Source organism: Lagenorhynchus albirostris, chromosome 2, assembly GCF_949774975.1.
Source record: "Lagenorhynchus albirostris chromosome 2, mLagAlb1.1, whole genome shotgun sequence".
In the NCBI taxonomy this organism is placed as follows: domain Eukaryota; kingdom Metazoa; phylum Chordata; class Mammalia; order Artiodactyla; family Delphinidae; genus Lagenorhynchus; species Lagenorhynchus albirostris.
The window spans coordinates 142,578,577-142,595,095 of NC_083096.1; the positions used below are offsets into that span (position 1 = coordinate 142,578,577).

At 37.9% G+C, this 16,519-nt stretch overlaps 1 protein-coding gene across 1 annotated transcript in view; it reads left to right on the top strand.

Moving 5' to 3' along the window:
- The window catches only part of TUT4 (terminal uridylyl transferase 4), a 143,301-nt gene that overhangs the window by 38,731 nt on the left and 88,051 nt on the right, over nucleotides 1-16,519 (top strand). The window contains exon 4 of the mRNA XM_060140062.1: nucleotides 8,823-8,939. Within this exon, the coding sequence (XP_059996045.1) occupies nucleotides 8,823-8,939 (117 nt within the window). The remainder of the gene's footprint in view (nucleotides 1-8,822; nucleotides 8,940-16,519) is intronic.

The following is a 16,519-nucleotide window of genomic DNA, read 5'->3' on the forward strand; positions in this document are numbered from 1 at the left end:
TTTATTTATTTATTTATGGCTGCGTTGGGTCTTCGTGGCTGTGCACAGGCTTTCTCTAGTTGTGGCGAGTGGGGGCTACTCTTCGTTGCGGTGCATGGGCTTCTCATTGCGGTGGCTTCTCTTGTTGCAGAGCATGGGCTCTAGGCGTGTGGGCTTCAGTAGTTGTGGCACGTGGGCTCAATAGTTGTGGCTCACGGGCTCTAGAGCACAAGCTCAGTAGTTGTGGCACACAGGCTTAATTGATCTGCGGATGTGGGATCTTCCCGGACCAGGGATCGAACCCATGTCCCCTGCACTGGAAGGCAGATTCTTAACCACTGTGCCACCAGGGAAGCCCCAGATCTCAGTTTCTTTATCATTTAAATGGATTCGATAAAAATAATGATACCTCGCTTATTGGGCTATGATGATTAAATTAGATAATACAAGTAAAGTTCTTAACACAGTGCCTGGTATGTGCTAAGCACAAAATAAAGATTAGCTACTTGTAGAATTGAATTATTTTACCAAGTAGGGCAGTTTTTATTATTTCATTTTATGGGTATAGAAGCAGGCTCAAGAGTTAGAGATTTAAACGAGATCAATTGAGATGTCATTTCAGGCCTCTGGCTCCCCATTCAGTGTTATACCAAGCTTTTCTTACTAAAAGATTCCAGACGCAGTCGTTGTCTGCTCACATTTTACAATTGAAAAAGTTGTCTAATGAGTGCTCTCGTGACTGCTGTAGTGACTTCATCAATATGCATGGCTTTAGGAATTCTGTGTTTATGCTTTCAACTCCTGAATCCAATGCTTCTTGCCACTTACACTACTCTTACCTTGAACCAAGCCAACCAACATCATCTGGATTATTGTAGTATGATCATAATGGCATTAGACTCATCTTGTTTCTATTCTTAATATAGAAGGCAAGTGATCCCTTTGAAATTAGATCTTGTAATTCTTTGCTCAGAAGCCTTCAATACCTTCCCCTCACACTTAGAATAAAACTTGGAGTCCTTATGAGGAGTCTTGTCATCTGACCCCCTTTACCTCTCTTTTCCAGTCATAGTAGCCTTTTTGTGATTTTGCAAACAGATTAGGCACATTCCTTCCTCAGGGCCTTAGCATTCACATTTATCTCTGCTTGGAATGTCTTTTCATATATCCACACAGCTCAGTCTTTCACCTCAAGACATTTTATTAATAAGTGATGACTATTATTAAAAAGGAGATAACACCTCCCCCACATTCCTATTTATTTATTTCTTTTCTTTGTACATTTGTTTATTACCTGTCTTCCTACAGTAGAATGTCAATTCATGAAGACAAGGATTTTCATTTGTTTTGTTTACATTATCATCCTCACCTCCTAGAAAAATGTTTGACATAGTATGAGCTCAGAAAATACTTGGTGAATTAAGAAGTAGCTGTGGTTGGAAACTGAGAGAAAGAAGTCTGTGAGGGCTTAGTTCATTCTGCAATAAGGACAGATTTGAAATAGTTTTAAACTAAAGAATTGAAATGACTAGATTGAGCTGAATTTTCTTATTTGCTTGTTGCCTTGGGCAAATTATTTACTTCTAGGGATTTAGTTGCTTTGCTAGTAAAATGGGGAATCCTCATACAGATGTTGTAAGGTTAATAGATACTCTATAAATGAAGACTGTATTTATTTTTAGTCTGTGGCAGGACTGTTTCTAAATTTGGGGCAAGTTTCCTATTTAAAGGAAATTATGTTATATTCTGAAGTGAGAATCTTTTTGTCAGGAGTTGCAGCCTATTGAAAGTCAATCTGAGATAAAAATTAAGCATTGCTGCAGTTTCAGTGTAAGACACTAGAAACAATATTTTAAAATTCAACATGTATTTATTGTGTTTTTAAAAATTTTTTAATTTTATTTTTTTTATACGGCAGGTTCTTATTAGTCATCAGTTTTATACACATCAGTGTATACATGTCAATCCCAATCGCCCAATTCAGCACACCACCATCCCCGCACCCCCGTGGCTTTCCCCCCTTGGTGTCCATACATTTGTCCTCTACATCTGTGTCTCAACTTCTGCCCTGCAAACTGGTTCATCTGTACCATTTTTCTAGGTTCCACATACATGCGTTAATATACGATATTTGTTTTTCTCTTTCTGGCTTACTTCACTCTGTAGACAGTCTCTAGATCCATCCATGTCTCAACGAATGATTCAATTTCGTTCCTTTTTATGGCTGAGTAATATTCCATTGTATATATGTACCAGAACTTCTTTATCCATTCGTCTGTTGATGGGCATTTAGGTTGCTTCCATGACCTGGCTATTGTAAATAGTGCTGCAATGAACATTGGCGTGCATGTGTCTTTTTTTTTTTTTTTTTTGTGGTATGCGGGCCTCTCACTGTTGTGGCCTCTCCTGTTGCGGAGCACAGGCTCCGGATGTGCAGGCTCAGTGGCCATGGCTCATGGGCCTAGCCGCTCTGCAGCATGTGGGATCTTCCTAGACCAGGGCATGAACCCGTGTCCCCTGCATCAGCAGGCAGACTCTCAACCACTGCGCCACCAGGGAAGCCCTGCATGTGTCTTTTTGAATTATGCTTTTCTCTGGGTATATGCCCAGTAGTGGGATTGCTGGATCATATGGTAATTCTATTTTTAGTTTTTTAAGGAACCTCCCTACTGTTCTCCATAGTGGCTGTATCAATTTACATTGCCAACAACAGTGCAAGAGGTTTCCCTTTTATTCACACCCTCTACAGCATTTGTTATTTGTAGATTTTCTGATGATGCCCATTCTAACTGGTATTAGGTGATACCTCATTGTAGTTTTGGCTTGCATTTCTCTAATACTTAGTGATGTTGAGCAGCTTTTCATGTGCTTCTTGGCCATCTGTATGTCTTCTTTGGAGAAATGTCTATTTAGGTCTTCTGCCCATTTTTGGATTGTGTTGTTTGTTTCTTTAATATTGAGCTGCATGAGCTGTTTATATATTTTGGAGATTAATCCTTTGTCCGTTGATTTGTTTGCAAATATTTTCTCCCATTCTGAGGGTTGTCTTTTGGTCTTGTTTATGGTTTCCTTTGCTGTGCAAAAGCTTTGAAGTTTCATTAGGCCCCATTTGTTTATTTTTAGTTTTATTTCCATTACTCTAGGAGGTGGATCAAAAAAGATCTTGCTGTGATTTATGTCAGAGTGTTCTTCCTATGTTTTCCTCTAAGAGTTTTATAGTGTCCAGTCTTACATTTAGGTCTCGAATCCATTTTGAGTTTATTTTTGTGTATGGTGTTAGGGAGTGTTCTAATTTCATTCTTTTACATGTAGCTGTCCAGTTTTACCAGCACCAGTATTGAAGGGCTGTCTTTTCTCCATTGTATATCCTTGCCTCCTTTGTCATAGATTAGTTGACCATAGGTGCGTGGGTTTACCTCTGGGCTTTCTATATTGTTCCATTGATCTATGTTTCTGTTTTTGTGCCAGTCCCATATTGTCTTGATTACTGTAGCTTTGTAGTATAGTCTGAAGTCAGGGAGTCTGATTCCTCCAGCTCCGTTTTTATTTTTCAAGACTGCTTTGGCTATTCGGGGTCTTTTGTGTCTCCATACAAATTTTAAGATTTTTTGTTCTAGCTCTGTAAAAAATGCCATTGTTAATTTGATAGGGATTGCATTGAATCTGTAGATTGCTTTGGGTACCATAGTCATTTTCACAATATTGATTCTTCGAATTCAAGAACATGATTTATCTCTCCATCTGTTGGTATCATCTTTAATTTCTTTCATCAGTGTCTTATAATTTTCTGCATACAGGTCTTTTGTCTCCCTAGGTAGGTTTATTGCTAGATATTTTATTCTTTTTGTTGCAGTGGTAAATAGGAGTATTTCCTTAATTTCTCTTTCAGATTTTTCATCATTAGTGTATAGGAATGCAAGAGATTTCTGTGCATTAATTTTGTATCCTGCTACTTTACCAAATTCATTGATTAGCTCTAGTAGTTTTCTGGTGGCAACTTTAGAATTCTCTATGTATAGTATCATGTCATCTGCAAACAGTGACAGTTTTACTTCTTCTTTTCCAATTGGGATTCCTTTTATTTCTTTTTCTTCTCTGATTGCCATGGCTAGGACTTCCAAAACTATGTTGAATAATAGTGGTGAGAGTGGACATCCTTGTCTTGTTCCTGATCCTAGAGGGAATGCTTTCAGTTTTTCACCATTCATAATGATGTTTGCTGTGTGTTTGTCGTATATGGCCTTTATTATATTGAGGTAAGTTCCCTCTATGCCCACTTTCTGGAGAGTTTTTATCATAAATGGGTGTTGAATTTTGTCAAAAGCTTTTTCTGCATCTTTTGAGATGATCATATAGTTTTTATTCTTCAGTGTGTTAATATGGTCTATCACATCGATTGATTTGCGTATATTAAAGAATCCTTGCATCCCTGGGATAAATCCCACTTGATCATGGTGTATGATTATTTTAATGTGTTGTTGGATTCTGTTTGCTAGTATTTTGTTGAGGATTTTTGCATCTATATTTATCAGTGATATTGGTCTGTAATTTTCTTTATTTTTTAGTATCTTTGTCTGATTTTGGTTTCGGGGTGATGGTGGCCTCATAGAATGAGTTCCTTCCTCTGCAATTTTTTGGAAGAGTTTGAGAAGGATGGGTGTTAGCTCTTCTCTAAATGTTTGATAGAATTCACCTGTGAAGCCATCTGGTCCTGGACTTCTGTTTGTTGGAAGATTTTTAATCACAGTTTCAATTTCGTTACTTGTGACTGGTCTGTTCATATATTCTATTTCTTCCTGGTTCAGTCTTGGAAGGTTATACCTTTCTGAGAATTTGTCCATTTCTTCCAGGTTGTCCATTTTGTTGGCATAGAGTTGCTTGTAGTAGTCCCTTAGGATGCTTTGTATTTCTGTGGTGTCTGTTGTAACTTCTTTTTCATTTCTAATTTTATCGATTTGAGTCCTCTCCCTTTTTTTCTTGATGAGTCTGGCTAATGGTTTATCAATTTTGTTTATCTTCTCAAAGAACCAGCTTTTACTTTTATTGATCTTTGCTATTGTTTTCTTTGTTTCTATTTCATATATTTCTGCTCTGATCTTTATGGTTTCTTTCCTTCTGCTAACTTTGGGTTTTGTTTGTTCTTCTTTCTCTAGTTCCTTTAGGTGTAAGGTTAGATTGTTCATTTGAGATTTTTCTTATTTCTTGATGTAGGCTTGTATAGCTATAAACTTCCCTCTTAGAACTGCTTTTGCTGCATCCCATAGGTTTTGGATCGTCATGTTTTCATTGTCATTTGTCTCTAGGTATTTTTTGATTTCCTCTTTGATTTCTTCAGTGATCTCTTGGTTATTTAATAACGTATTGCTTAGCCTTCATGTGTTTGTGTTTTTTACGTTTTTTCTCCGTAATTCATTTCTAATCTCATAGCGTTGTGGTCAGAAAAGATGCTTGATATGATTTCTATTTTCTTAAATTTACTGAGGCTTGATTTGTGACCCAAGATGTGTTCTATCCTGGAGAATGTTCCGTGTGCACTTGAGAAGAAAGTGTAATCTGTTGTTTTTGGATGGAATGTCCTATAAATATCAGTTAAATCTGTTTGGTCTTTAGTGTCATTTAAAGCTTCTGTTTCCTTATTTATTTTCATTTTGGATGATCTGTCCATTGGTGTAAGTGAGGTGTTAAAGTCCCCCACTATTATTGTGTTACTGTCGATTTTCTCTTTTATAGATGTTAGCGGTTGCCTTATGTATTGAGGTGCTCCTATGTTGAGTGCATATATATTTATAACTGTTTTATCTTCTTCTTGGATTGATCCCTTGATCGTTATGTAGTGTCCTTCCTTGTCTGTTGTAACATTCTTTATTTTAAAGTCTATTTTATCTGATATGAGTATTGCTGCTCCAGCTTTCTTTTGATTTCCATTTGCATGGAATATCTTTTTCCGTCCCCTCACTTCCAGTCTGTATGTGTCCCTAGGTCTGAAGTGGGTTTCTTGTAGACAACATATATATGGGTCTTGTTTTTGTATCCATTCAGCAAGTCTGTGTCTTTTGGTTGGAGCATTTAATCCATTCATGTTTAAGGTAATTATCGATATGTATGTTCCCGTGACCATTTTCTTAATTGTTTTGGGTTTGTTTTTGTAGGTCCTTTTCTTCTCTTGTGTTTCCCACTTAGAGAAATTCCTTTAGCATTTGTTGTAGAGCTGGTTTGGTGGTGCTGAATTCTCTTAGCTTTTGCTTGTCTTTAAAGCTTTTGATTTCTCCATCAAATCTGAATGAGATCCTTGCTGGGTAGAGTAATCTTGTTGTAGTTTCTTCCCTTTCATCACTTTAAGTATATCATGCCACTCCTTTCTGGCTTGTAGAGTTTCTGCTGAGAAATCAGCTGTTAACGTTATGGGAGTTCCCTTGTATGTTATTTATCGTTTTCCCTTGCTGCTTTCAATAATTTTTCTTTGTCTTTAATTTTTGCCAGTTTGATTACTGTGTGTCTCTGTGTGTTTCTCCTTGGGTTTATCTTGTATGGGACTCACTGCGCTTCCTGGACTTGGGTGGCTATTTCTTTTCCCATGTTAGGGAAGTTTTCGACTATAATTTCTTCAGGTATTTTCTCTGGTCCTTTCTCTCTCTCTTCTCCTTCTGGGACCCCTGTAATGTGAATGTTGTTGCATTTAATGTTGTCCCAGAGGTCTCTTAGGCTGTCTTCATTTCTTTTCATTCTTTTTTCTTTATTCTGTTCCACAGCATTGAATTCCACCGTTCTGTCTTCCAGGTCACTTATCCATTCTTCTGCCTCAGTTATTCTGCTATTGATTCCTTCTAGTGTAGTATTCATTTCAGTCATTCTATTGCTCATCTCTGTTTGTTTGTTCTTTAATTCTTCTAGGTCTTTGTTAAACATTTGCATCTTCTCGATCTTTGCTTCCATTCTTTTTCCGAGGTCCTGGATCATCTTCTGTCGTTATTCTGAATTCTTTTTCTGGAAGGTTGCCTATCTCCACTTCATTTAGTTGTTTTTCTGTGGTTTTATCTTGTTCCTTCATCTGGTACATAGCCCTCTGCCTTTTCATCTTGTCTGTCTTTCTGTGAATGTGGTTTTCGTTCCACAGGCTGCAGGATTGTAGTTCTTCTTGCTTCTGCTGTCTGCCCTCTGGTGGATGAGGCTATCTAAGAGGCTTGTGTAAGTTTCCTGATGGCAGGGACTGGTGGTGGGTAGAGCAGACTGTTGCTCTGGTGGGCAGAGCTCAGTAAAGCTTTAATCCGCTTGACTGTTGATGGGTGGGGCTGGGTTTGCTCCCTGTTGGTTGTTTGGCCTGAGGCAACCCAACACTGGAGCCTACCTGGGCTCTTTGGTGGGGCCAATGACAGACTCTGGGAAGGCTCATGCCAAGGAGTATTTCCCAGAGGTTATGCTGCCAGTGTCCTTGTCCCCACGGCGAGGCACAGCCACCCCCTGCCTCTGCAGGAGACGCTCCAACACTAGCAGGTGGGTCTGGTTCAGTCTCTATGGGGTCACTCCTCCTTCCCCTGAGTCCCGACGTGCACACTACTTTGTGTGTGCCCTCCAAGAGTGGAGTCTCTGTTTCTCCCAGTCCTGTTGAAGTCCTGCAGTCAGCTCCCACTAGCCTTCAAAGTCTGATTCTCTAGGAATTCTTCCTCCCGTTGCCGGACCCCCAGGTTGGGAAGCCTGATGTGGGGCTCAGAACCTTCACTGTAGTGGGTGGACTTCTGTGGTATAAGTGTTGTCCACTCTGTGAGTCACCCACCCAGCAGTTATGGGATTTGATTTTACTGTGATTGCGCCCCTCCTATGGTCACATTGTGGCTTCTCCTTTGTCTTTGGATGTGGGGTATCTTTTTTGGTGAGTTCCAGTGTCTTCCTGTCGATGGCTGTCCAGTAGCTAGTTGTGATTCTGGTGTTCTTACAACAGGGAGTGAGAGCACATCCTTCTACTCTGCCATCTTGGTTCCTCGTATTGTGTTTCTGTAAATTTTTTTTGTATCATCTTATGGGTGGAGTCTTGGCTTTGGATTCAGATATACATGAAATTAAGTTCAGCATCTACCATGTAATATTGTTGTATCCTTGTGAAAGTTGCAAGCTCTATGAGCTTTTTTTTATCACATCTATAAAATGAAGATAATACCAATCTAATTGGATTATTAGGGGAGTTAAAATGACAAATTATATGTCAAACATCTAGCATAGTGCCTAGCATATAACAGGTACTTTGGGATTACTAATTTTTTCTTATTTCAAGAATATATATATAAAGTATGATTTTAGTATTGTGACTGATACTTTTCATGTGTCATAATTGTTTTTCCCTTCAGAGTAGTTAACTCAAGAGGTTATCCATTTATTCCCATGTGATTGTAATTGAGTAGAGTGTTTTCAAAACTCAGATTTTAGAATTGTCTTCCATATTTGCAATTCATTCTTCTGAAATTCCCAATTTCGGGTGAATTTTATTTTTTATGGTAATCAAAAAGACTGAAATTTTTAAACCAGTTTTTGAGACAGTGTTGGAATAAGACTAAATAATAATACTGCCTTTCTTATCTTACATTGGATTCTGAAGACTATATTAGATAAGTATCAGACATATTTAGGATTATCATGATATCATTTGAAATTAGTATATTATCTCCCAAGATGACTATTTTGAAAAGGACAGCTATCTCTTGGGTATATGAGTACTGAATTGTTTATTAAAAAGTATTCATTCACTGCTTATTTTTGTCTCATATATTTACATAGTTGTATCCTTCACATATATAGTAAAAATTTTACTTTTTTTTTGTTTTCTGAAAAAATGTTTTCAACTTTTTTTTTAGCGCTCACCAGAATATACCAATTGCCGATATCTGTGCAAACTTTGCTTAATTCACATTGAAAACATCCAGGGAGCTCATAAACATATAAAAGAGAAACGACATAAGAAAAACATTTTGGTAAGTCTTTTTACAAAATATTTTATTTATTTATTGAGTGGTAAAACTATATCAAATATTTTTTATTAATGAAAGTAAAAATCAAGTATTTTTCTAGTCATATAGTAGTAACTGAAATGATAGCGTTGAAAGCTGTGATTGCCTTTCTTATCTTAGGTGATCAGGAGGGGAACCTTCTCAGAGACCAGTTTGCTTATCCTAAAGTACGTTGATTCCTAAGTTTAAAGGTACAATCAGTTAGTCCAACCAATATTTATTGAGTTCTTATGTGTTAGGTCTAGGGAGTGGTGAATAAGATAGTCATGGTTCTTGTCCTCAGAGTTTCTAAAGTATTGGTGAAGGCATACATTGAATAAGGATTTAAGTAAGATGAGTTTTATTAAAGGGGCAATTGTGGTGCTAAGTAAGTGTACAAGGATATTTTACTTAATTTAGAGGAGGGGTAGTTTCTTTGAGAAAGTGACATTTGTTGAACCTTGAAGTAGAGGTTGAGTGGCATAGAAGGGTGAGATGAGAGCATTTTACACAAAAAAGCAGTATGAAGGTCTCTAAGTTATGAAAGGACATGGCATATGAGGAGCTGAAAGAGCATGATTGGAGCAGAGAGCCAGGAGGAAAATGATATGAGATGAAGCTGGAGAAGCCCAGATCATGCAGGGCCTTTTAAGGTTTAGCCTTTGGGAATTCATAAGTTTTCAGTGATTTTTATTAGAACATTTCATATAGACATAGTATAAGTAGACTATTTTCTTTTTAAAATTCATTAGTATGTTAGCTATTTAATTTTTTCTTTTCAAAGTTATAATGTTAATTCTATATAAATTCTTACTTATCTCTAAGATATCTTCTCTGAGAAATACTCTTTTACTTGACCTTCCCAACAGGTCTGTGTTATAGGTACACTTTCTTGGTGTTCCCACAGTGGCTTGATCAGAAAACCTTATACACTGTGTTATAAATGTCTGCCTTCTCTCTTCTTCCAGGCTTCAGTATACAAATATTGTAGAGGACAGGTTTAATTTCTTATTTATTTTTGTTTCTGTGTTGCTTAGTACAGTGTCTGACACATAGTAGGTGCTCAGCACATTTTTATTGAAAATAATGAATGCATTGAAAAAATTCAGGAACTTAGAAGGAAAAGAAATCATTCAAATTTTATCAGCCTATTATTTTGATTTAATTAGCATTTCAGAAGACTTAATAGAACAGAGCCAAAGTGGTAGTTTAGGAGATAATAACTGAGAAATTTCAAGAAATGTTCAAAGATGCTGATCATTAGCTGCAGGAAGCTCAGGGAATTCCAAACAGACTTAAAAAGAAAGCCATTATATATTATGTACATTATAGGGAATTTTAGAATATTACAAAAAAACAAAACTAACCTTAAAAGCAGCTCTACTGGACTTTTGGTGAAGTTGGAATAACAGGGCCTGGATTTACCTTCTCCTCAAAATAACCAACAAAACAAAAAAAGACAAAAATCACTAATAATGTCTTCTTTAGGCAATGAAGGACCAACAGTGAATGGAAAACAAATGAGGTGAGCTCAATGATTACTCCAATTTGAGAGAGTTTCTAGATGGTATTATAGGGAGTAGAATGCAGTGGATTCCCAGGGTTGAGGAGATGGACGAGTCCAGGGAGTACAGCGTGGCTAGAGTTTGTAGGACAGAATAACAAAAACGAGAAAGCTATACAGAGAGAAACCCAGAGATCTATGGACAGTCCCCTCAGAGTATTCAGCACAATACTGTGGTGCATGTATGTGGAAAAGCTTCCTGAAGCCAGAGAAAGAACCATCTGAGGGGATTAGAACAGTGCTTGGTGCTCACACAGAGCTGGGAATAGTATCTTCCAACTATCCAGACTGAAAAGCCTCATACTTTGTGGGGTATTGGGTAGAGTACTCAGAAAGGTCTTGTTTTACTAATGGGGAATATTTAACCCTAAACTAAATGTGGTCTGGTCCCAACTAAAAAGTTTTAAAGGCAAGATCCAAATGAATAAACTATTTCTAAGTATTTCATGTCATTATTGAACAAAGCTTGAGAATATTTATAGTGGAATACAAAATATCCATCGCTGCCAAAAAGTTCACATTGTCTGCCATTCAGTCAAAGATTATCAGGCATACATGGAAGCAGGAAAATACAAACCATGAAGAGAAGAAAGATCAGCCAGTCAAAACTGACCTTGAACTGACCCAGTAGAATTAGTAGAGAAGGACATTAAGGCAGTTAATATAACTATATTCCTGATGTTCCCAAAAATAGAGACATGGAAGATATAAAAAAAGATTCAAATTGAACTTATAGAAGTGAAAACTACAATGTCTAAGATGAAAAATACAGTGCGTAGGACTAATGGCAGATCAGACATTGCAAAAGAAAAGGTTAGTGAGGGGCTTCCCTGGTGGCGCAGTGGTTAAGAATTTGCCTGTCAGTGCAGGGGACACAGGTTCGAGCCCTGGTCCGGAAGCATCCCACATGCTGCGGAGCAACTAAGCCCATGCGCCACAACTGCTGAGCCTGTGCTCTAGAACGCATGAGCCACAACTGCTAGCCCACGTGCCACAACTACTGAAGCCCACGTGCCTAGAGCCTGTGCTCTGCAACAAGAGAAGCCACCGAAATGAGAAGCCCATGCACTGCAATGAAGAGTAGCTCCCGCTCGCCACAACTAGGGAAAGCCCGTGTGCAGCAATGACAACCCAATGCAGCCAAAAATAAACAAAATAAATAAATTTATATTAAAAAAAAAAGGTTAGTGAACTTGAAGATAAAGCAATGGAAACTATCCAAAATGAAACAGAAAGAAAAAAGAACTTGGGAAAAAGAAAGAAAAGAGGATCATTGAGCTCTGGGATAATTGATATGTATGTACCAGTTCTACACAAACTCTTCCAGAACACTGAAGAGGAAGAATGCTTCCCAACCCAGTCTATGAGGCCCACATTACTCTAATACCAAAACCAGGTAAGGACATTACAATGAAAGAAAATTTCAGAGCAATATCCCTCATTAACATAAATGCAGAAATTCTGAACATTATTTTAGAAAATTGAATCCAACAGTATATTTAAGGAAGAAATACATCATGACCAAATAGGAATTTATTACAGGAGTGCATTGTTGGTTTAACATTAGAAAATGAATCAATGTAATTCATCATACTAACAAACCGAAAAAGAAAACTATATGATCATCTTAGTAGATGCTGAAAAAGCATTTAAAAGTCCTGATTAAAAAATCTCAGCAGGGCTTCCCTGGTGGCGCAGTGGTTGAGAGTCCACCTGCCGATGCAGGGGACACGAGTTCGTGCCCTGGTCTGGGAAGATCCCACATGCCGCGGAGCGGCTGGGCCCGTGAGCCATGGCTGCTGAGCCTGCGCATCCGGAGCCTGTGCTCCGCAACGGGAGAGGCCACAACAGTGAGAGGCCAGCGTACCGCAAAAAAAAAAAAAAAAAAAAAAAATCTCAGCAGACTAGGAATAGAAGGGAGCTTCCTCAACATGATAAAGAACATCTATGAAGAAGTCACAGCTAATGTTATACTTAATGGTGAAAGACTGAATGTTGTCTCCCTAAGATTAGGACAAAAGACAGGCATGAAAATGGTAGAGCTGCTGTGGGAAACTGTTGCAGTTCCTCAAAAAGTTAAAAATGGAATTACCATGTGATCCAGCAATTACACTTTTGAGTATATACTCAGAAGAATTGAAAACAGGGTCTTGAAGTGATATTTGTACGGCCATGTTCATCGTAGCATTATTCAGAATAGCTTAAACATAGAAGCAGCTCAGTTGTCCATCAACAGATGAATGGATAAATAAAATGTCACATATACATACAGTGAAATATTATACTGCCTTAAAAAGCAAGGCAGGGAGGACTTCCCTGGTGGTCCAGTGGGTAAGACTCTGTGCTCCCAATGCAGGGGGCCCAGGTGCGATCCCTGGCCGGGGAACTAGATCCCACATGCATGCCGCAAGTAAGAGTCTGCATGGTGCAACTAAGAAGTCTGCAACTAAGAGCCCGCATGCCACAACTAAAAAAGGTCATGTGTGCCGCAACTAAGCATGCCACAACAAAGATCCCGTGTGCTGTAACTAAGACCTGGTGCAGCCAAAATAAATATTTAAAAGAAAAAAAAAAAGCAAGGCAGAGACTTCCCTGGTGGTCCAGTGGTTAAGACTTTGCCTTCCAATGCAGGGGATGTGGGTTCGATCCCTGGTCGGGGAGCTAAGATGGGACATGCTTCCTGGCCAAAAAACCAATATGTAAAACAAAAGCAATATTGTAACAAATTCAATACAGGCTTTGAAAATGGTCCACATAGAAAAACATAATCTTTAAAAAAAAAAAGGAAAGGCAATTCTGATATGTTACAACATGGAAGAACCTTGAGTAAATTAAAGCTAAGTGAAATAAGCCAGTCATAAAAAGACAAATACTGTATGATTCCACTTATATGAGGTACTTAGAGTAGTCAGAATCATAGAGATAGAAAGTAGAATGGTGGTTGTCAGGGACTGGAGAGATGGAGGAATGGGGAGCTATCCTTAATGGGTGTACAGTTTCAGTTTTACAAGATGAAAAGAATTCTGCTGATGCATGATGGTGATAGTTGCACAACAAATGAATGTCCTTAATTCCACTGAGTTGTACTTGTAAAAATTGTTAAGATAGTAAGTTTTATGTTATGTATATTTTATCACAATAAAAAAATTGGAAAAAAAAGATAGATATGTTCACTCTTACCACTTTCATTCAGCATTTTATTAGAGGTTCTAGCCAGTGTAGTCAGGCAAGAGAAAGAAAGGCAAGCTATCGAAACTGGAAAAGAAGAAGTGAAACTATATTTGTAGGTAATATGATTGTTTATATAGAAGTCTAGAAAAGATTTATTCATTAGAATTAATGAGTGAGTTTAGCAAGGTTGCAGAATACAAGCTCAATGTGCAAAAATCAATTATATTTTTATATACTAACAGTAAACAGTATAAAACTGAAATTTAAAAAAACTGCTATTTATAATAGCATCAAAAATACACAAAACTTGTGTACAGAAATTACAGAACATTCCTGAGAGAAATTAAAGAAGAGCTAAAGAAATGCAGAAATAAACCTTTTTTATATGTTGGAAGAATTGATATTGTTAAATTTCTTTCTAAACTGACCAAAATCCCAAATTGAAAAGCTGATTCTAAAATTCATCTGGAGGGACTTCCCTGGTGGTCCAGTGGTAAAGAATCTTCCTGCAATGCAGGGGATGTGGGTTCGATCCCTGGTTAGGGAACTAGGTTCCCACATGCCACGGGGCAACTAAGCCCACGCGCCACAACTAATGAGCTCATGCGCCTCAACTTAGAGAGCCTACGTGCTGCAAAACTACAGAGCCCACATGCCCTGGAGCCTGCGTGCCACAACTAGAGAAGAGAAAACCCGCATACCACAACTTCGAGAAGCCCGCATACCTCAACAAAGATCACGCATGCCGCAACTAAGACCCGACGCAGCCAAAAACAAACAAATAATAAATAAATCTTTAAAAAAAAGCTATAATGGAAAAGAATCTGCAAAAGAATCTGTCTGTATAACTGAATCACTTTGTTGTACACCTGAAACATTGTAAATCAACTATACTTCAATAAAAAAGATAAAAAAGAAGAGAAAAGCTAAAATTCATCTGTAAATGCAAAGACCCTAGAAAATCTAAAACAACTTTGAAAAAGACCAAAGTTGGAGGACTAACAACACCTGATTTCCAGACTTATAAAGCTACAATAATCAAAGTGTGATATTGGCATCAAGTAGACAAGTAGATCAGTGGAGCAGAATAGTGAGTCTCGAAATAAGACTACAGTTCTATGAACAACTGAAGTTTGACAGACATTCAGAGGTAATTCAGTGGAGAAATGATAATCTTTTAAACATATGAAAAGTTAGATATCCATGTACAAAGAAAGACCTTTGATCCATATCTTGCACTATGTAAAAAAATAACTCAAAACTGCATTACAGACCTAAATGTAAAACCTAAAAGTATAAAGTTTACAGAATAAAAAATGAGATAAAATCTTTATGACCTTGGATTAGGCAACATTTCTTAGGTATGATACCAGAGGAAAAAAATGATTAATGGGACTTCCTCAAAATTATAAACTTATGCTTTTTGAAAGATATTTTTTAAAGAATAACAATATTAGCTGCAGACTGGGAAAAAATATTTGCAAATCATATCTGGTAAGTGATTTGTATATAGGAGATATAAAAAACTTTCAAAACTCAATAATAAGTATAGTAATCCCCCCCTTATTCGTGGTTTTGCTTTCTGTGGTTTCAGTTACCCTTGGTCAGCCATGTCTGAAAATATCAAATGGAAAATTCCATAAATAAACAACTTACAGTTTTAAACTACATGCCATTCTGAATAGTGTGGTGAAATCTCATGTTGTTCAGCTTCATCCTGCCTGGGATATGAAACATCCCTTTGTTTAGCATATCCATGCTGTGTATACTACCTGCCTGTTAATCACTTAGTAGCCATCTTGGTTATCAGATTGGCTGTTGGTGGTATCACAGTGCTTGTGTTTGAGTAATCCTTATTTTATTTAATAATGGCCCCAAAGTGCAAGAGTAGTGATGCAGGCCATTTGGGTAGTCTCTTAATGTGCCTAATTTATAAATAAAACTTTATCATAGGTAAGTATGTAGAGGAAGAAAATAGTATTTACAGGGTTTGGTGCTATCTGTGGTTTCAGGCCTCCACTGGAGGCGTTGTAACATATCCTCCAAGGATAAGGGGTGACTACTGTAAACAACCAAATAAAAATATGGGCCAAAGGTTAGAGCCAACACTTTTTTAAAGAAGACATACAGATGTCAAACACATGAAAAGATGCTCAACATTATTCGTCATTAGGGAAATCACTACACTTACTAGAACAGCTAAAATTGAAAAGATTGACTATGCCAAGCGTTGTCAAGGATGTGAATGAATGCCAAGTCTAAAACAGGGCTAGTGGAAATGTGAAATATTACATCCACTTTCTTTTTATTTTATTTATTTCTTTAAACTTAAAAAAATATTTATGTGGTTGCACTGGGTCTTAGTTGTGGCTCACTGGCTCCTTAGTTGTGGCTCGCTGGCTCTTTAGTTGTGGCATACATGTGGGATCTAGTTCCCTGACCAGGGATCGAACCTGGGCCCCCAGCATTGGGAACACAGAACCTTATCCACTGAGCCACCAGGGAAGGCCCCTCCTTTCTTTTTAAAGATTTTTTTCTTTTTTAATTAAAAAATTTTTTAAAAATTTATTTGGCTGCATTGGGTCTTAGTTGCGGCACGTGGGACCTTTGTGGCATGCACGGTGTTTTCGTTGCGGTGTGTGGGCTTCTCTAGTTGTGGCATACGGGCTCCAGAGCTCATGGGCTCAGTAGCTGAGGCATGCAGGCTCTCTCGTGGCATGTGGGCTCTAGAGCACACGGGCTTAGTAGTTGCGGCCCGTGGGCTTAGTTGCCCTGTGGCACGTGGGATCTTAGTTCCCCGACCAGGGATCGAACGCGCGTCCTCTGCATT